General features: G+C 36.5%; 1 protein-coding gene across 1 annotated transcript in view; it reads right to left on the reverse strand.

Moving 5' to 3' along the window:
* Positions 1–663: 663 nt before the first annotated feature.
* Positions 664–21,356, reverse strand: part of LOC103767945 (coiled-coil domain-containing protein 171-like) — a gene marked incomplete at both ends in the record, with an annotated part of 54,429 nt that continues 33,736 nt past the window's right edge. The window contains 6 exons of the mRNA XM_008935078.1: positions 664–852; positions 2,833–3,000; positions 4,738–4,938; positions 6,866–6,955; positions 9,577–9,680; positions 14,682–14,784. Coding sequence (XP_008933326.1) covers positions 664–852; positions 2,833–3,000; positions 4,738–4,938; positions 6,866–6,955; positions 9,577–9,680; positions 14,682–14,784 — 855 coding nt within the window. The remainder of the gene's footprint in view (positions 853–2,832; positions 3,001–4,737; positions 4,939–6,865; positions 6,956–9,576; positions 9,681–14,681; positions 14,785–21,356) is intronic.

Genomic DNA, 21,356 nt, shown 5'->3' on the forward strand with positions numbered 1-21,356 from the left:
AGGTTAAGTTCCAAGGAGGCCTTAGGTGTATCTTATTTCCTCTATTTCACACCACTTATAACTGAAACACACATAAAGGAATGTGGCTGTAAAGACAATGAATCGTCATTGTAGAATAACAGTGAAAATTTTAGAATGGAAATAACTTTTCTAACAATCAGTCATGACAATTGTACGCTTTTGAACCACTGCTCACTGTAGTGTCTGTATAACAAAGTCCTTTAATACTGTTAAAATCTGCCACTGTAACTGTTAATTGGTTCTTAGGGTCAGAATGTGTGGATGTAAATTCATGCCCAGATGACACCACATTACCATTACTCTACAGAGACTTTGCAAAGCATGACACTGAAAAAGTAACTGCTGCCTTATAGAATTCTTAAAATAAGCAACTACATTCTTACAGCTTTAGCATTCACAAAAAAATCACCATCAACTGCTAGACCGTATTAAGTGATTCATTTCTAGAATATTTTAATAAAAGTATTTTATTTCTTATTATAAGTGAAGTTAATACTCGCACAGTGCTGGAGGTTTTTGTTATCTTAAAGATACAGTAAAATTGCCAAATAACCTTAAATTGGTTAGGAGCTTAAACTACTGAAATAATCCATTAAATATTTACAGGAAAAAAAAAAAAATCAGAAGTTCACAGCACCATACCTGTGCCCTTGCATGAACTTCCCCAAGGAGACTCAAGTACTGCTGTTCCAGATACTGCTTTTGTTTCTGCCAACAGCTTTCCTGTGCTTTCATCTGTTCAGCCATTTTGCTAAAAGCATCTTCCTGGCTCTGCTGAAGCTCCTTCATAGTATCGGACTTATTCTTACAAACATATTCTAGGTGAGATATCTGTATGACAAGTAGTTAAAATGAAATTCTTTTACATCTCAAAAGACATTTTTACTTTAATTGTACCTTATTTATACATTAGTTTAAGCGCAGACTATTCCAGCACAAAATTTAAAATGCAATTTCTTCAACATATTTATTAAAACTAAGTAAAAGCCTTTCACGACATATGAATGATATTTTCGTTACATACTTGAATCTTGCATACTTTCCTGACATACTTGAATCTTGGAACAAAACTGAGACATATTGTGGAAGAACAAATTTTCCCTGGTTTGAGTTTTGCCATCCTTATACCATCTTGCAAATATCTGTGGCCTCCTTTGTTGAAAACCTGAACAGGACACTTCTCATATTTTTTTGAAACAAGTTATCAAATCTTGTGCTGTTCAATTAGTAATCTGAGTCTACCAATCCTCTGGCAGTTTGCAAGGATTGCAAGTAATAAGGAAAAAACCAGCCCTTAATTTTACTTTTTGCTTTATTGGAAAGCCAAGACATTCCATGTATTGTTAAGTATTAAAATAGTTCCAGGACATTTTAGCATACAGAATGCTTTTGTCAGAAGTAGCTCATAAGTTCATGATGTGTTTCCAACAAGCATAAAGGGATTCAACTTCGTGATTTAAATTTGTGACTCCCATGTAAACTAAACGGAGGAATGAATCAAGATAACAATGAGCTCTAAATATATGTTCTTACACTTTGTCACTAAAGAATACTATTGAGATAGATACCTTCAAAACTGCAGAAGAAAAACTTTATTCTCAGAAAGCAGGTACAACACAGGTAACAACACTGCCCCAAATCCCTGAAAAGCCGGTAAGTACATGAAAGAGCCCTAGGGACTTCACAATCAACCTCAGTAATGATGCTATATTAAAAGGCAAACAATAACGCATAGCTCCTCCAAACACTGCCAGCAATGCTCACGCCCTTCCCTCCCATTACCTATCCTCCTCTACCCCAAAAGGAAAAAAGACATGAACATCCAATCTGCATTATACAGATTTTTTAAATACCCCATTGACTGCTGGGGTACTTACTAGATGATGGACAGAGTCAAAACAATTCAGTGTAACCATTCCTGTCCCTTACTTGGGCCAGAAGAGTGGCCACAGTTCCAGCAGAGGAGAAATACCTAGAAAAGCTTTTGCCTTCCTATGCCTCAGGAACAAAATGTCAGGGCAGCCAAGATCAGGACTCACTCTTCTAGACTATAGGACTGGCCTGATCAATAGAGGCAGAATATTAACTGAAATCCTAAAGAGTGGCGTATGTTAGTATGTGGACTCAGGCTGATTTATTTAAAATGAGGTCTTTTTTTTTTCCCCTAAAAACTTGGAGATTTCTGGGGAGAAAGGCCACAAGAGCTTATTCACATTAGAGTCATTCTGAAAAGTACAGCTTCTCCCTTAAACAAATATTGACATGCTTTATAAAAATAAGTATTTTCTAGTGTATTTCTAAATACAAATTTCATCATCCAAAAGTTAAAATTAAACAACAACAAACAAACAAAAAAAAATATACTGGCATTTTTTCAGATAGTACCCTCTGAGTCATAAACATATAATTTAAAGATGATGTTTCTGGAGTAAATGCATTTTGTTTCTGTTTTATGCTAAAATAAAGACTTGCTTTATTAGTGTAAATGACTAAGTTCTTTGAATTGCTTCATCAGTAAGATTAATTTATTTTCTTTTAATTAGGTCCCTGTGGCTAATATTGGCTAGTACTATTAGCATGTCCTGCACAGAAAGTGGAGCTTAGAGACTTCATACAGACTTCAGTCACATTTACATGCCCACAGCAATGGCATCAAACTGAGTTGTAGACAAGCCATAATTAATGGTATTGAATTATTAACGTCCAAATTCTTTTTGAAATACGATGAATGTCAGTCCTTTTTAATGATACTGTGATGTGGACAAATGTCACTGAATTTAATAGAGGTAGCTGATGCCTAAGGACACTTACCTTCTCATTAGCCCTGTTGAGGTCTAAGATCAGGGCATCAACATTCTCCTGCAAGACTGCACAAAGCTCACACCAAGAGAATCTATCTAGGATGCCTTCTGATTGTTTTATAAGCACACAGCCTGCTACCAAACGCTGGTATAAACTATGGAGAAAGGTTAGCTTCTCCTGAGAGAGACAAAAAGCAAAATTAACTGTTGTATCTGAACGGTGTTAAAACCCAAAGAGATGCATCGTACGTGTAATGATGTGAGCTGCACAGAGCTGAAATAAAACGCCGCAAAGCTCATTCTCAGACCTTTACAAAATTCCTCAGTTCCTTGTTCATATTTGCAGTCACACATAGTATAGCCAGAGTAAGAAAACAGTTTTTACTAAATTTTTCTAGTTACACACAGTACATAAATAGAGATAGCCCACTCAGGCAACGGTCAGAACCATGACCCGATACAGACAAAAATTTCCATGCTATTAGTAGATGCCATTTAATCATTCATGTTAGCACTCCCAGGTACATTCAAACTGCACCCACTTCCAGTACTTACACAGCTTACAGCTTCATCAGTTAAATTCTGCAAGCCATGCCTCATGCATTTACAGTGATTTCAGTCAGCAGTGTAATAAATTGATGGGAGTTACAAACAAACTTCAGTAACAGGGGCATGGGGCTGACTCCAGTATGCACACGCGCCACACAGCAGCGCCAACACAGCAGGAGGAAGCTCCATCTCTGAAGCCACAAGTAAGTCACTGTACAGGTTTCCATTGTTTTCCAGAGGCCTCAGATGAGGTTTTGCATTAAGAAATTGTGGATGACCAAGATAGCGGACTACGTTTTTTTCTGAGCCTTAGGTACATTTTCTCACAGTTATTTCATGGTATTTTAGGCAATTAAAAAAATTGTAATTTAGTTCCGTTTAGCTTTGTTTCTGGCAGGTCTCCTAATTCCCCAAGGAAACCCAATGTGCCACCATCACACACTTGTGACTGAGCTGTGATAAACCAAGAATGATAATTAACCATTTGGCATGAAAAAAAGGATTCCAAGACCCAAAAAATCAATTCACACATGTTGAATGAAACCACAGTGTTGTAGACATGCTGACTTTACAGTATAGCCAGGCTTCTAGTTTCCTTCACTTTAATCACAATCTGATGTGTATAACAATTCCAGCTGCTTCATGTGGACACTATTAAAATACCAGACTGTAAAAGAGGTGGAAAGAATGTTTCCTTTTCACTCAGTTGGCATCCATGTCCAAATCTGTGGAAGTAATGAGCTCAATATGCACAACAACCATGATAAAGAATATAATTACTACTGTTAATACAGAACTGCATTACTGGGGGGAAAAAGCAACAAACTCAACATCTGTAAACAAATATGAGAGAGATAATTGTTGTAAAAGAAGATTTTTGTGAAGCCATTCCACATACAGCACACCACAATGAGCTAACAGGTCATAAGAACTTCTAGGTTTCACGGCACACGGGCAAAACTACCTCAATTCTGTATTTGCTATCTAACAATTGCTATGTGAATCTGTAATTAACAACATATGATAATGACACTATCCTATGCTCCAATTGTAAACCATTCTTGTTAACTTGCAATTTGAAAGAAAGAAATAATTGTTCATCAGGTGTAGCACTTTAAATAAACTTAGTTGTTCAAAAAATTGAAAATTACTGGAAAGGCTAAGCTATTCTGATACAGAAGGAAAGAGAATCAGTATGTCCTGAGATCTTGTAGATATTAAATACATATTTCAAAATGCGTATCTTAAAATGATATTTTGGGGATAAATCTGTTAAGACTGAGAGTAACCATCTCATGTATGTAAATGTATAAAGTTGAGATTAAATAAAGACTCTTTTTGACAGTCATCTTGTCTCTGGTAATACCTCCGTATCCTTCTGGTAAGCCCTGGTAAGCTGCTGGATTTCATTTTCAGATTCTGTGGCACGTATTTTCTCCTTCTCCCAACACTGCCGTACGTTCTGCAGTTCCGTTCTGAAAGTCCCTATTAAAGTCTCTCTGTCTGCACACTTAGTGTGCAGATGATTTAACTCTTTATTGGCATCAGCCAGGTTATCCTGAGCTTCCTGCATGGAAAAGAAAGGCTAGTAAGAATTTCAGTCTACAAAATGTTACCTTAGTTCAGTGCTTGGCGTCTGACAAAGTAAAAAGCCATAGAGCTACACGTGTTCAGAACACTCCAGGCTAAGCCGACTGTATCTTGCCAATAACAGAACTTCAAAAATCGACAACAGTCCTTCTCCACAGCTTGTAACTAGATAGCACAGAAATGCACCTCAGAGTTAACAGCTCCATGATGCGGTGACCTTCAGAATCCCCTCTACCCTCACAACTGAGATGCAAGTTAGGCTCTGCAGAGTGGAGAGCTCTCGGAGCTGGTGAAAAGATACAGTGCTTTCATAAATACATCTCTGACCCACAGCAGCTGAGGCGGTAGGCTACACAGACATCTCTTGTCACCCACTGTACTCTTCATCTGCATGACAGAAAAACTTGTTGACTTTCTTTGGAGGTTTGACCACAGGAAGGAACTAACAGTTGGAAATGGTCACAAATAACATGTATTATGTTACCAGCACCAGATCTCACAAGGTAAACAAAGAACTTAATACATTACCCCTTTTAAGCCAGAAGATGGCTGAGATGGAGTGGAGAGATACTCATGCTTTACTCCCCTACAAGCACTGGACTTCCAGCACTGCTGAAGTTTGCTAAAGATCAAACTGAAAGCATTGTTTGTTTTACATAAAATTCTAGCTACTTATATAGGAAATAATAGGAATGATCCTCTTGAATTCAACGGACAATGACAACTTTTTTGCTTCTTCATGAAAATATTAAAATATTAAAGCAATGTTATATTTCTAACACAAATGTTTTTAGATTGAATCTAGTTTTCACCCATATACACAATTTTATTACCAAAAATTCAAACAGAACAGAAACTGGCCTAGTGCATAAAAACCATCACCATCTGCATGTAGCAAACTGAGTTCTTGCATGAAGAATACAAATATCTGCGGCAATGAATTGCAAAATTCTTAAGCACCTTACAAAGATGCTGCAACAGAAGAAGTTTTAAGTCTTCTGAACATAAATTAGTAAAGTCAGATCAGACAACGAGAAATCATACGCAAATATTGATTAATATGAAGATTCAGGAAGTGTTGCAGAAGTATCTCTGAGTAGAATGAAGTGATAAAGCAGCAAAATAGTCTGAGAAACACTAGGAGTGTAGACAATCTACTTTGGCAGTAATATAATACACTGCCAGTTGGGAGATTAAGTTTAACCATGACCTCAGGACATCCTCACTCCCTTGGCCACTGATGTAACCAGACAGGACATTACAAAAGTGGTCTGTCAGCCAAAAACAGAGATAGAAAAAAAAATGTTACTCAGGAACTAAAGAAAAGAGTTCTTAAGTGTTTTTATCAGTTCCCAGGTAGATTTTACTACAGAAATTCCAGGCTGCACTTTGTACAACTGTTAATGATGACCCCAATGCTTCATACGTACATTAAGTTGTCTAATAAAACACAAACAAAAAATTAACAATGGGAAGGACATGGAATCATAGAATCATTTCAGTTGGAAAAGATCTTTAAGATCACTGAGTCCAACCATTCAACATATTTAATAAAATGTGCTTTCATATAAGCACAACTAATTAAATTCTCTTCTCCTTTTCTTGAGAAATGATTGAGAAAAAAAATTTCTGATTTCAACATAGAACAGTACTTTACAAATTGATAAATCCATTTCAAATTATTACAGAATTGTAATCATTGAAATGAACAGTTATGTCATTTAAAGTGATGACCAGAATAAAGTAGCATGGCTTGACACAAGCTTGCAAGGTAAACTAGTCTGCTCAACAGAATACAATGATATACAGACTTACTCTCATAAGAGGAAAAAAAGATACCTTCAATCCAGAAACATAATTTTCCCAGAACCTGAAAATTTTCTGTTAAGTTCATGAAGCCATACCTTAAGGTCTTGACCTAGAGCATACATTTTCTCTTTGGACACCTCAAGTTCTTTTGTCAGCTTTTCACACACAGTCTTCATTTTCCCAAGCTGTGAAAAATACAGAAGTCAAACAGGCTTTTACAGACAGGCTACATAATCACTTGAATATAGAGGAAGAATTTTGTATATAAATGCAAAAAAATAAAACTGGTTTCAATTCTCTTGACAATACTTATACTCCATACAATTGAAATATTGTGAGATAACAAAAGCACAAAATAACTTTTACAATGGTTTAAGATAAATAGCAGTGGCAGAACCCCAAACTGAATCCACTATTAACCTTCCCATTAACTCTCAAAATATCTGAAAAAAATCTGCAGACTTTGAAATGCATTTAAAATGGAATAATTCAGATTATTATCTGGGGAGTTAGAGCAAACAAGTTTTTAAAGTCAGTAGCATTTTGCAGAGATTGTCCAGCTACAAGCCTGGTCTCCCTTTTTACTGAGCTCTAGATAGTGCTCACACACTCACAAAAAGCAGCACTGCTTCCAAAAGGCACGGTGACTACTGAACTGTTGGCAGTGTTACTGAACTGTTAGCTACTTTTCCTTAGAAGTAGCTGATGGCCATAATGTGTACTAGTGCCACTTGCCCCTTTCAAAAAAAGATTACACCACATCATTACAATCTCTGCCTCTGGTTACCTGGTGTTGTTAGCAATATAAACATCTGAATAGAAATGTATTATAGTGCAGGTTAGAGCTGGCACTTGAACATTAAGATCCAACTCAGAGGTAAAATGACCTGTTAAAAAAAAATTTACAGGTTGTCTTGGAAATTATATTTTTTTTGATGTCTAATCAGGAGATCTGGTAGAACCCCTTCACACAGTAGCAAAAGGTGGCATGTGACGAGTTTACCAGCATATTTCATGTATACATACAGGTGTACATGTACACAATAACTCCGTCAATATGTGGGGTCTTGTTGAAAATCCCTCTATAAAAAGAACCACTACATAATTACTCAAAACTAAACACATACTGCTGTGTATTAAAACATCCCGGTTTTATTGCACAGCGCCCTTCACAGTCCCTTTGTGTATTTTTGTATTATTAAAAAGTTTTATTACTAAACATATCTAAAATAAAAAAAGCCAAAAGCAGTGTTATCAGTGGGGGCAGGGATAGCCAAGAAGGACGGAGCACTGCCCTTTCTGTGCACCATGAAGGTGCTTGGTGATCTCTGGCTCCATATGACAACTTCAGGGTCAGTCACACACAGTCCTACTGGGAAGTCTTGTGGCAGGTCATCTGTTGGTCCTGCTCTGCTTGCGATTTGTTTTCTTTGACAGTTCATTCTTCTTTCTGTCAGAATACTCTCTTTGCTTTCTTAGCAGCCACCCCCTTGGTCTCCCCACTGCTGTCTCTGGCACAGTTTCACAACAAAGCACATCACTAAGCCAAAGCCTGCTGAGTCGACTTTTCAACTGTGCTGTCTATCACGTGACGTTCCTCCTCCCAAATAACAATTCGCTGTGGGTAATATGTTACTAGTTACTCTGCAGCTTCCAGACTTGGGTCTCAGAAGAGCTTCATAATGACCATACACATCAGTTCTCTTATCTCACTGGGAGAGACCTAACAGTGCTTGCTGTTTACAAAAGTATAATTGTTTCCATGGTCACTTATTTTTGTGTCCGTTGAACAAACTCAGGGGTCTTGTGGGAGATCATTCTTTTCCCAATAAAGGGGCAGAGCCAATATACTTACTTTTTTTTTTTTTTCTTTTTTTTCCACATTGTGACCGACTAGCTAGACTATGCATTTGTCAAAACAAAAGACAAAACTTAGAAACAAAAAAACAGTACTGGCAGATTTACAACGTTATCACACCTTGCCTTCCTATATTTGCCAATTTTATCCAAACATTACAAGTTTGTACAGAGAGCTTTGACAGTGCAGTTAATGTCTCTTTACAGCCTTTAAAGCCACAAATTCGTAAAACATTTACACCCAAGAGGATTCATTTAATCACATTAGCAATACAAATGAGAAAATAAATGCAAGATTGTGACTTTTCAGTCAGTGAAATAAAAGGCCAGTAGGACTGCACAGAAACATTTAAATTTTTTTCCATGGAAAAGACTTCCAAACTTGAAACATTTCCATTATTGTCTTAGATAATTTAAAGGAAGAATTGTCACAGTGCTATTTTGTTTGAAAAGACCTCAAAACAGCACCAAAAGAGATTTCTTCATAAACGCAGAGAAAATTATGCAACTTTTTGAATGTATGAGGGCATGCCCATTTACATAACTGATACCAAGGACTGTTGAGGCACAAGTGTTGCGTATTTAGAATATCGCAGTATGCACTGCCCAACTCATAAATCACCATCTTTTAACTGAATTGCTAGATATGAACAGCACATTCTCCTGAATATTTATTGAAAATAGTAACCCCAACAGGTTTAGTAAGAAAACAAAACCAAACCAAACTAAAAAGAATGAAAACACCTCTTCTCCCTGTCCCCCTAAACGTAAGTGAAACTTCACTGCAGGGCAGGCTTAGAGAAATAGTAGTGACAGACATTACTTCTTTGGGTATACATGAAGCTGTCAGCTGAACTTTCCCACTCTTCTGACCTTTATTATGAGCAAAGCTTACAAACTGCTGCAGGCCAAACATGATACATATAGAGCCAAACAGTGCAAGTGTTACCTCATTAGACATCTCTTCCAGCTTGTTCCGGTAAGCTGTCAAGGTACACCTCAAAGTCTCAAGGACAGAGAGGCTTGGAAATTTATCTTTGTCCTTACAAGTGCCTGAAGAAAAATACAGAATGAAAATTAAGCCTTGAAGCCACAGAGAGAAAACTACTCACCCTGGATGAGAGAGATTAAAATCAGTTAGGGCTTCGGTGACAATACAAAACACTGAACAGCAGCCTTATTTGCCACAAGAGATGCAGCTCAATAGCCACACTTTCATAGCAAATACAGCTAATATTTGTATAAAAGCTTTAATACAAGATACAGAACCATAAACTGTGGATTACATTTCTACCTAATGCATGTAGAAAGCAATCTCATGTGTAATTTCTACTGTGGTCAAACCTATGCCATTCAGTCAGACTAGCCAGCTTTAAAACCACACAGTAACACACTTTAAAAAACATGTTGCCTGAAAGTTAGGTATGTTAGACTTTTCCTGCCATTATTTTCCTGTTGTGACTAAGAATGCTTATTATAATGTAGTACTTCATTTACTCAAAGCTTTACTGAGCCAAAGATCACATGACTATGTTATGCTTGGAGAGGCCTTAAAAATCTTTTACATTATCTTAAACTTCATTCCAAAGAAAATAATTCTTTAAAAAATTATCTGTCTGTAGAGTCCTACATAATGTCTCAATTATAAAACTTAAAAGTTGATATACCCATTTTATACCCACTACACTTATTTATTAAACCTTTAGATGGAGACTTCTGATCTGGTTGCCTTAATTAGGGACACATGAACACATTTGAGCATTCCAAAGCCCTTAGTACAATGTGCTAAGAAAGCAAAACAATACTATATTGATCAAGAGGTCACAAGATGTCAGCTGATATTAAATTTCCAAGAACAAACTATTCAATTTTTTTCTGGTGTTACAGCAAAACACCAGGTTATTGACAGATTCTTCTTCTCAGCATTATTTATATTAGTATGCAGCATTCATAAACTTCTTTTGTAACAAATTATAGTACTGTCTTGCCATATTCTATAAGCAAAACTAACTTTACCATTGCTAATACCATCCCTCTTTTGCAAAAGAAGTGAAAAATCAGTTGCATCTGAACTCCGGAGAGGCTAAACAACCATGACTCCCAGCAGAACTAAATGATGATAGGGAATGATATCACCTCTGAAAGGTCAGTGACACTAAACAATTTACCTAGGGTGGCTCATAAAGCCAAATCAGATACTAAACTCTAAGCCTTTTCTTTGGCTTTCCGTAAAACTTTGTCAGCTAGAGGAGGTGCAATTACAGACTCACAGTTTTGGGTATTTTTTATAAGAATCCTATGGTTAGCATTATCTAATAAGCATGATATTCTACTCAAAGCATTACACAGAAATTATAGATTTGTCCTGTAGGCTATACATCATAAACCAATGGTAGTCAGTGTAAAACTCAGAATATGCACAAGTCAAAGTATTGCTAACAGCCATTCTGAAAATTGCTTCAATTAATTCGGCTCTTCTCTCTCAACCCTTTGATAGTATCAGAAAGCACAGAGTACTATTCAGATTGGACACTAACTTTTCACTTTGACTTGCCAGCCAACTATTAAAGTCACACCTCATCAAATCAATGCAGGTTTGCAAGATTGCTTTCAGTAACAGGAGCAAGATCTGCTCTGTACAACACAAGTGTATTTTAAACGAATGCACGTCACAATGACAGACTTCTTCTCTGTCCTATCAGCCAATCCAGTGGATATCTATTTACCATAATTTCTGAAGGTCTGCCAAGTCAAGGAAAAGCAAATTCTTAATGAGACGACAGTGCCCTTAATCAAACCTCTGAATCCTAGAAACGTCCCAAGTATTAATGTTACACTTAGCATATATCTAAGAAGAATTCATAAGACCTGATCTTTTGTGAGAACTTTAGATTTTGCATGTACACAGAGGCCAGTACTGCCTTACTATCATTTTTATCACTCAACCACAGCTATAGTTATGGATGCATAGGGCTCCCAGTCCCATCTGCTCAATTACAAGAGTGAATTCTCAGTCTTGAGGTGGAGCATTTTGCAGTGATCTTCTTGCACAGAAAAAAAACAAAGTACTATTCTTCCATACTTCTAGCTCTGGAGAAGTTGTAACTCATCATTCTCATTGAGTTTAAAGTAATGCCTATCAAGTAGGGGTTGTCTTCCATCTCAGTTTTCATCAACCTGTCTAAATAATGTATCTTCATTTCTAAAGTCCCAACCTACAACACTGTCACTGACACATGCCTCTGAACTATCTTAATTTACATCATGTTTGCCAAAAACAGACTTCTGCCAGTAAACTTGCCTTGATAGCATTCCATGCCTTTGCTGCAACCCTATTTTCTAGGCAGCTCTCTTTGCCAAAGAATTACCAGATTCCACCTTCCTGCAGTGGCTGAAAGCAAGCCTACGGCTTTAAAACTGGACAAATGTTGTCTGGCTTCATACAACTACGCAGGAGACAAGCAACATAATCCAAATGGCACTCCCTTGCTACATAGACTCTACTTCAGTGATGAGGAAAGAAAAAACAATCCAATCCTTGAGGCATTTGACCAGTATCACCTAAGTGTTGGGGAAGAATTTTGGGAAAATGAGAGGTACAACAGGAGGTATACAGGTAAGAAAGATCTTAAACCTGTTGCTTCAGACCTTCTACTAATAGTACTGAGCCTGGCTAGGATAAAATTAATTTTCTTTGTAGTATCTCACATGGTGCTGTGTTTTAGATTTTTGACCAAAAGAGTACTGGTGGCCTGTGTTAAACAGGGACACTAACTTACAGCAGCTAACAGTCTTAGGACATCATACTGATGTCACGTTTTTTTTCGGATTACTGGATTACTAGAACCACCACAAACTTCATCAAGTACAAACCCTGTTGCTGAATAATTGCAAAATATGATGAACTGAACAGGGACAAAATAAAATCATGTAAATTGCCCAATAAGAAAACAGTGCTGTGGAAAATATATAAAAGTAACTTGAAAAGGAGAAGACATGGGTTTATGTTTTTTATTCTGGAATGTATAATAAAAAAAAAAAAAAAAAACTTCTAAAAATATTCCATTTTTTAATTTAAAAAAATAATTTTTAAAAATCTCTTCTTTTTCCCATACAGCTCAGTAATCACATCCCAATCAGGACTTAAACAAAGGGGCTGGACCTTTAATATTGACAGATTTTAAAATAGAACTCTCAACTCCATGAGCTGAAAGATAAAAACAAAAAGAAGAAAGACAGACTGCCCAACCAGCTCTGGCTCATGTATGCTCTCATCTGCTAATTAGACTAAAAAGATTTATTTCAGATTTTTATTTTTAGTGACACCTAGCCATTCCCATTTAAATTTGATTACATTACACAGTTCTTTGGAAAGTGAGGGAAACAATGTTTTATAATAAATTCATAAGTAAAACACAGTAAGGTAATACAATCAAAAATTCAAGTTTCACACTTGGAGGCATAGTAAATATGTAGAACAAATGTATCAGTCAATGTCTATTTTAAAAGTAGACATAAAGACTCAATCCATAGCAGAACTGAATTTGTCTTCCTGCCTCAACTAAACCTTTGCAGAGATGATGAAGTTTTTTTTTAAAAAAAAATAAATAAATAAACCTCTTTAAATACAATCTTTCAAAAAGATTTTATTTTTAAAATCTTAAACAAAATTAATACTGAACTTACTGTTACTGAATCCTTAATATTACAAAAACAGGTCAAAGCTGTTCTCTGCAAGGTTTACCACTAGGGAGAACAGAAAACCTACCCAAAAGACAATTACTGCTTTGGAAACTGCACTTCGGCAGCAGTATCCAGATCCCCCCAGAATTGCTTGAAGCCCCCCTGGGCACACTGAACTTTGCAAGACTGGGGAAAATACACAGTTTTGAAAAGCTTTTCAGTCTGATGTATCTACAGTAAACCTATAGGTATTACCCACAGGAATTACATTTATAATTGTAGAATAAAACTGATACCAGCTCCCAAATAAAAAAAAAAAAAACAAAACGTATAGCCTGCATGAGGAAATCAATGCATCACAGATTCAACCCTACGCTTTCAAAGGCAAGAGAAATCTCAAGAAGTTCTGTTATTCAATTTTAACAGTTGCAGGCCTTAGAAAAAATATCTTATTGTGAATATAACAAAGTCCATCTTCATTTAAAGGTGTCATATGACCCATTTATGTCTACTGTTGCTAAAAAGTGCAGAAACATTACCACCACAATTTACAGAAAATAAATGCATTTGCTCTTTCAGCAGCATTTCGCCTGATTGCCTCCAGTTCACTTGCACTGTAAGTTGGAAGCATTTTGTGTCTACTATGTGATTTTCTAACAGGAATCACACAGAAAAAAAACTTTGATAGATAGATTTAAATGAAGATTTTTAAAAGTGAAAAATTTTCAACTTTAAAAGAATTCTCTCTTTGATGTTAATGTTTAGCTTGCTCATGCTAGTCACTACTTCAAATGCAAAACCAGGCAGCATTTTGTTGAGTTCAATACAATAATAACTTATAAAGCTAGGTAGCAGAGTGACTTACAATTAATTTTAATGTAAACAAAGAAATATTTGTTCTGTATTAGATCAAACGAATGCAATCTAGTACTAGTCCACAATCAACAGTAAAAAGTATTGTGTTGTATCATGTGTCCTACACAACCTTTTTGAATATACGACCTTTAAGTTGCTGAAGGTTGCCTCAGAATTTGGCTCAGTTCAGGCAAAACATCTGTTCCCTTTGCAGGTATACTGTAAGGACTTTTTTCTCAGTTGGATTTAGAGCACAGCAAGTGAGCCCTTTTCTGACCGATCATATACACCCCAGCATTTGTAAATCAAGCTCTGGGCTGACAACAGCAGGTCCACATTCCGTCACCCTTTCTCAGCTAGCAAGGCCATTTGACTGCTGTGAGAACTGCTCTTATCATGTCATCAAATCAAAGCATGTTGAGAAAAGGGAATGCAAGAGGCATCTGCAGAATTCCCACAATGTAGTGACTTTGGAACATTGACAGATGCATCTGTCATTTTATACCTTCAACTAACCTGCTGTCCGCTGGCCTGACATAGCAAAGCTGTCCAAGAGTAACTCCAGCTCTCTCATGTTGTTTTCATACGTCTCTGTTAGAAAGACCTGGTGTTTCTTGGCCTTTATTTGACAAGAGATACAGACAAGACAAGAGGGGGAAAAAAGAAACCCATTAAAATAATAAACAGCAGAAACACAGATCACAATGATATTTTTGTTCCCATTTAAATTCCTTCTATATTTCTTATTACTTCTATTCTTGAGCCAAGAGACCTAATGTGACATCACAAATAAGTAACACAAAACCCAGAAACACACTTAAAATAGAAATAAAGGCTTCAGGTAACCGAAAAGAAAACATGGCTGTACTGAAACCTGGTTTTGATCATCTTCTGCTTCAAAAATATCTTAGTGAACATTAATTAACTGCTGCCCATCTCTACAAGCAATGAAATCTATTGTTACACCCTACAAGGGCATCCAGAAAGGCACCAAACTACTGGCAGACAGTCTAGAAATTCATTATTTGGCACTCAGTCAAATCCCACACCTATTCTCATTGCAAACCTGCCTACTTCAGTTGTTAATATCTTCCATGCTCGATAGTGATTTCTTCAGTATCAAAAACTCCTCCTTATGCATGGAATATAAAGCAGCAGAATCCTTCAGCTCTTATCACTGAATTTTCTTAAAGAAAGCTGTTCACTAAGTGCAGCTTATTCTTCAAGACACTGGCTTTATTCTGAGGGCAGAAAAGTATTAGAGCAGACTTTTTTTTAATCACTACAATAGGAAAATTACAACAATCAATTCCTCCAATTTATATCTCATGTTAAAACTTGCAATTCTCAAATATATCCATCTGTCACTCCAGACAAGACCAAAGTCCTCTTGAGCATACATAGTCCTGACTTCTCACTACTATTTTATCAGCTAACTGACAAAAAGAAATCCATCTCAACAGTTTAGGGAAAACAAAAACAAAAAACCAGCTCCACTACCCCTCCCCACCAAATCAAGAGGCAACTAGATTTTAAAAACATCACAATTTTCTTATGACAAAGGTTATGTTCAAAGGTATCTCATTACTTTTTATTACGCGATTTAGTTTTGTTCTAAATTCTAACACCTATTTGAGTAATTTCCATTTCTACTTGGTGATGGAAGGCTACGCTTCCTGTACTGAGAAAAATCCTACTGTTCTCTATTATATCTATAAGCTATTGCTTTAGTTATGCTTCACTGCATGTGTAAGGATACAGTCAATTTCTCAAGTGTGGGAAACAACCTCCTCAGGAAAACTGCTACATACTGGCAGCGTGTAACTGTCAGGCTAAAAAACCAAGAAATGCATTTAATTCTCTGCAGTGTTCTTCAGTATTCAGCATAAATATTTTATAAATTTGCTTTACTCTTTCAATTTTAATTATATGTACTGTATACTGACTAATATATTATTCATATGTGTATTTCAATGTTAGGTCCCCTGTAGCATTTACACGCCTTTCCTTCTGTGAGAGTTTGTACTACACTTCATAAAGAATTTCCAAACCACTTCTATATATACAAAAATAACTAAGTTTTAATTCTTACTCTATAAAATTACCTACGTAAATAGAGCTTGTAGTTGCTCAGCTCCAGTAAAAACATTTTATGTGATGCAAACACTTTAAAACAATTTACTCTCATGTGCTGGTATCATTTCAAAGACCTCACATATTACAAATAATACGACAATATGATCCAGAACAATAAAACAATTGCTCTTTTTACGTACACCACTCCAGCATAGACAAGGTCAGACTAAATATTCCCTCGAAGACACTTTCCCATGAAAAAGACAAATGTGAGAATTTTTTCAGTCTCCTCATCCAATGTTTTCATTCAGTTTAGTTAATTTACCAGAGTTTAGTCATTATGTTCCAGTTTGTTCAGCCTTTACCACTTCTCTGTGCTTTATTTGCTAACTACACCTACATTTCCTAAGATAATTTCAGTTTCTCCTTCAAAACTAATAAAGATCAAAAGGAAATTCCTTAGACTAGCCAGTTTTCCTACAGTTCAGCTATGAAGTATTTAGTATCTTACCTTTCTAACTCACATATTCCATTACTGTCCCAATTATCACAGAAACTGAAGAAAAATACTGTAAACTACAGTGCTGGAAATATAGGCACAGGTTAAGAGTCCAAAAGGGTCTGAACGTATCGATCTAATTTCGTATGACTCACTGACAGTTATCTAATAAGCATGTGTAGAGTCATAAAATCGTGGAATAATTTAGGCTGACAGGATCTCTGGAGGTCATGTGGTCCCACTCCCTGCTCAAAGCAGGGCCGTGCCTGAAGTCAGGTTAGGTTGCTCAGAGCCTCACCCTTGAGTATCCTCAAGGATGGACTTTCAACAACCCCTCCAGGCAACTTGCTCAAATCTCTCACAGTCCTCACTGTGAAGTCGTTTGGTTGGTTTTTTTTCTCCCCCTTACAGGTAATTAGAATTTCCCTTTCTAAAATTTCCGTTTTCTTTCATGCCTTCACTACAGACTTCTAAGGAGAGCGTAGCTCCACCGTCTCCATGAGCACCCACTCGACAGTTCATGGCAGTAGCTTTAACTCCCTCAGGTTCCTTCAGCCCGAACAGACACAGCAAGTATACACAATTCTTTACTCTGAGGAGAAAAATGGAGTCCACAAGTGTAGAAGTCAAATATAATCAGTTGTAGATGCTGAAAGATATCTTCTGCCAGATCAACCTATTCCAGGAGATAAGAATACTTCCTTCTCAGCAACTCCATCCATCATCATATTTGTCTTTGGGGATGCCACTCCTGTAGAACTGCTGGGAAGGTGCTAGTTTGAGTGTCCCACAGATTACTTCAAAATGGAAATTGAGTGACAAAGTGCTAAGGGGGTTACTGAAAGTTTGTTTCTCAGACCACATTAGTAGAAACAAGTGAGAACTTGCAAAGTAAGTCTTCTACTGACTTTACCTGGCTTCCTGCACATCAGGATGGACCATTCTTGATCCTTGAAAATAACCTTGACAATAAAAGACAGCAGAATGCCTGTACGGATGTACAAACAGCTCCTGACCAAATTCAAATATTAACAGGAAACATAAAGGAGATGGAAGAAATACATAGGTGCTATCCAAGCATGGAAAGATACACTTAGGACAGCCAAAAGCCACCTAAAGTTGAATCTGGCAAGGGATGTGAAGTGCACCAGGAAAGATTTCCTGAAGTACATCAGCAGCAAAAGGAAGACTAGGCAAAACACAAGCCCAGCACCGCACATGGCAGAGGATCTGTTAATTAGGATGCAGAAAAGGCCTTCTCAATGCTTTCTTCACCCCAGTCTTTACTAGTAGAACCTTCCTTCAGCAATCCCAGGTACCCGAGATCAGGGGGAAAATTTTCTTGTGATGTTTGCATAAACATCTGATAATTTAAAATTCTTGAAATGTATTAGCATATTTCCTATACCCTCCCAAATACAATTACCTTCACTCACAAAATATTCAAAATAGGAGGCTAGAAACCAAACAATATGGGAGCAAGACATACTTTCTGAACCACAATATATGCTAAATTCTAGCTTATACAATGCTCCTCCAAGTCAAACCTCATATCCTTAAGAAGGCTCCTATTATCACAAAACATCCCTTGAAGACAAAAGAATTTTTGGTAGAAAAATGTGATTGGCAACACTTTTACTTAACCACCAATTTTGAAGCACAATTGCACTTCTAAAGAAACTAAATAGAAACCAAATATTTTTCACTACAAGTACAGTAGGCTCCGCCCAGAAGAAAATCTTCTTCCCAAATGCTTTGCATCCTTACCTGTAAGGGTAACTATAATGATTAGGAAAGCCTACTACTTACAAAAATTATTCCACCCACTGACAGAATTACACTAAACTTCCAGAAGAAGGTTATTTGCCTTTATCTGAGTAATTCCCTACTACCTTGGTTGCAGAGATATTTTGCCTAACTACCAGTGTTTGATTTTGGTATCATCCCATCACCTACTCCAGGACAGAAATGAAGTATCATTGATTTTTCAGCATTTTCCAAAAGCCACTGCTGAATAAAATAAATGCAAACTCTACACACACATCCAGAACAATCCCCATGACCTGATGCTGAAAATGTGCATCTGTACATCAAGTTCAATAATGCTTAAAAAATAAATGTAGGCAGGAGTTGGAGGCCTTTTCAAAATCAACTTATCAAAACCCAGGTAGTTTTATGCAGGGAGCTGAGGCCCAGTCCTGCAACAAACTGTTAGGATTCCGAGAGGGACTTTCTCCACTTTGTTTCCAGTTACAGGGCTTTCCCTGTGGGGCTCTCTTGCACATGCACTAATTCATTCACTGGGTTTGCAGTACACATCCCATTTGTTGATGGCAGAATAAGTACCAAAGCCAGAGCTATCCACGCGACCACCAAGAAGGACTGTTCAGATACTTCTTAAAAAGGATTTGGGTAAAATCTTTACAAAAGCATCAGAATGTTTAGCAGGCACGACCCTGGGGGAACCAGATCAAAGAACTTCTAGAAACAGGATCCAAATGACTGCTCCTCAATTAACAAAAAATGACATTTACTTGAGCGTTGTTCTGTATAGCAGAATAGTGGCACAAATTTTAAGCAACCAAACATAAATTCCAGCCTGAAACCCAAACAAAACGCTCACTGACAATCTTCCTCCTTAGACTACTATTTATTTTTGCTCAAGTTATCTAACCATTGAAAACTTAATAAAGGTTCTTTATTTGCATATATTAGGTCAAATTTTCCAGTTTATAGAGAGGTCTTTAAAAACTGTTCAGACATGTGTAAATTAAATACAATTTCTCAAGAAATTCAGTGTCTCAGTTTTAATCACCTGAAATAAAATTAATCAAAAGTACTCAGTTTTCATCTGGAACTATTCTAGTCTCCTAAAGAGAGATTTTTAACAGCCTTTTGGTAGGAGAGAATGTTATGAAGCATCTCTTTCGTTCTTTGAGTTTGTTCAGGGATTTTTTTTTTAATCAGAGAATTTTTTTTTTTTGAGAACTAGCAACTTTAAAAGCATTTTTTAGATGTTTGTCTTCAAGCACGCAGACATCATTGCTTGAAAGACCCCTCCACTTTCAGAATAAATTACAACACTGGTTTCTTTATAGAAGATCATTTAAGTATACACTTCAGGCTAATTGGCCTTCTTAAGTAAGGACAATAACAGAAGTAGTATCTACATAGGAACACTCCATCCTTGAGTTAGGGAAAGCAAAACTAGAATCAAGGTAATATGAAATTTAACAATCATTAGCACAAAATTCATGAAGACTGCATCTCTTTTTTTTTTTTTAATTGAAAGTAAAAAGGCTCTGTTCACAACAAATTGTCTAGAAGAGATTTACATCTTTGCCATTGAGTAGCAGATGCTACTCCATAGACTTGGTAGAACAGAATCATCATCTCCAGGGTGTTTCATTGTTCACTCAATACTTAAGTTGCTTCTGTTAAAGAACAATGGTTAATACCTATGTCCAGGAACTGGACTCTCAAATAGCTCTGTTCTTTCAGCTCACCTTAACCTACAAAGCTGTTACAGACAGACGAGATACATACAGTGCATGCATGTCTCTAACAGAAAGATTTATAAGCCACGCAGAAAAAGGCAGGCTCTGGGTGTAACCTGTTACACTACTTATACACTAACAATGCTACTCATGATAGTATATATACAAAGGGAAGTAAAGTAATACACATTTCTTCCAAACTAAGTTAATTCATACTACTATACACTATTTTTAATTCTTTTAATTTCCTAACATGCATTCTAGTGAATTGGAAAGCTCCTCAGATTGCAAAATACATTTCTCATAAAATAAAGGTTCAAGATCTCCTGCTTGTCCAGTACTAAGAATTAAAGTTCAGCCACTACTAGGTGCCAGAAATGTAAATATCCTGAGCAACCTTTAAAACAACTGAAGACACCTCCTAATCTTTCCATGGGGCAGGAATATAGCTGGGGCTGTTTCAACATAAAACAAGTTCTGAATCACAATGGCCATTCTTCCAAATTCCTGTTCTTCAAGCTAAAATTTTCTAAACATCCTAGCTGGAAATAACGACAAGCTTGAGACCAATTTCCTCAGAAAAACATAATGGAAATCTTGAGAGCCTGCTCATACTAAACATTCACAAGCAATTTTGTTTGATACTAACAGATCCTATCACATTTGATCCATGCAAATTTCTGGCAAACTTCTGCCACATGCTGGTATTTAAAATTAAAAGCAGCATAACTACTTCACTGTACATTCAACTGAGCCATTAAAAAAAAGAAAAAAAAATTACAAAAACATTCTTTTTCATATAAAGTTTCCAAAGAATGTATTTTGTCCCTGCATAAGCCTACTTCTCTTTAAACAAAAAGCCTTCACTTGTTTGGTTATATTTGCCAAATATTTTACAAACAAAAACATTAACTTGTATTATAGCAATACAGTGAGAAACTAATGTAAAATTATCAGACTGTAGAGCAAAGGACATATTTAGGATATCTAACAACAGTATAAAATACAAGAAAGTAACCACACTTAGTTTCTGCTAGAGTCTCCTGCTTTTTCTTTTTGGGAAGAAAAATAACAAAAAGCTGTCCAGACTGAGTAAACAAGACCACACACAGGCATTCC

The sequence above is a fragment of the Merops nubicus genome, unplaced genomic scaffold (genome assembly GCF_000691845.1).
Source record: "Merops nubicus isolate BGI_N331 unplaced genomic scaffold, ASM69184v1 scaffold19822, whole genome shotgun sequence".
NCBI classification, from domain to species: Eukaryota; Metazoa; Chordata; class Aves; order Coraciiformes; family Meropidae; genus Merops; species Merops nubicus.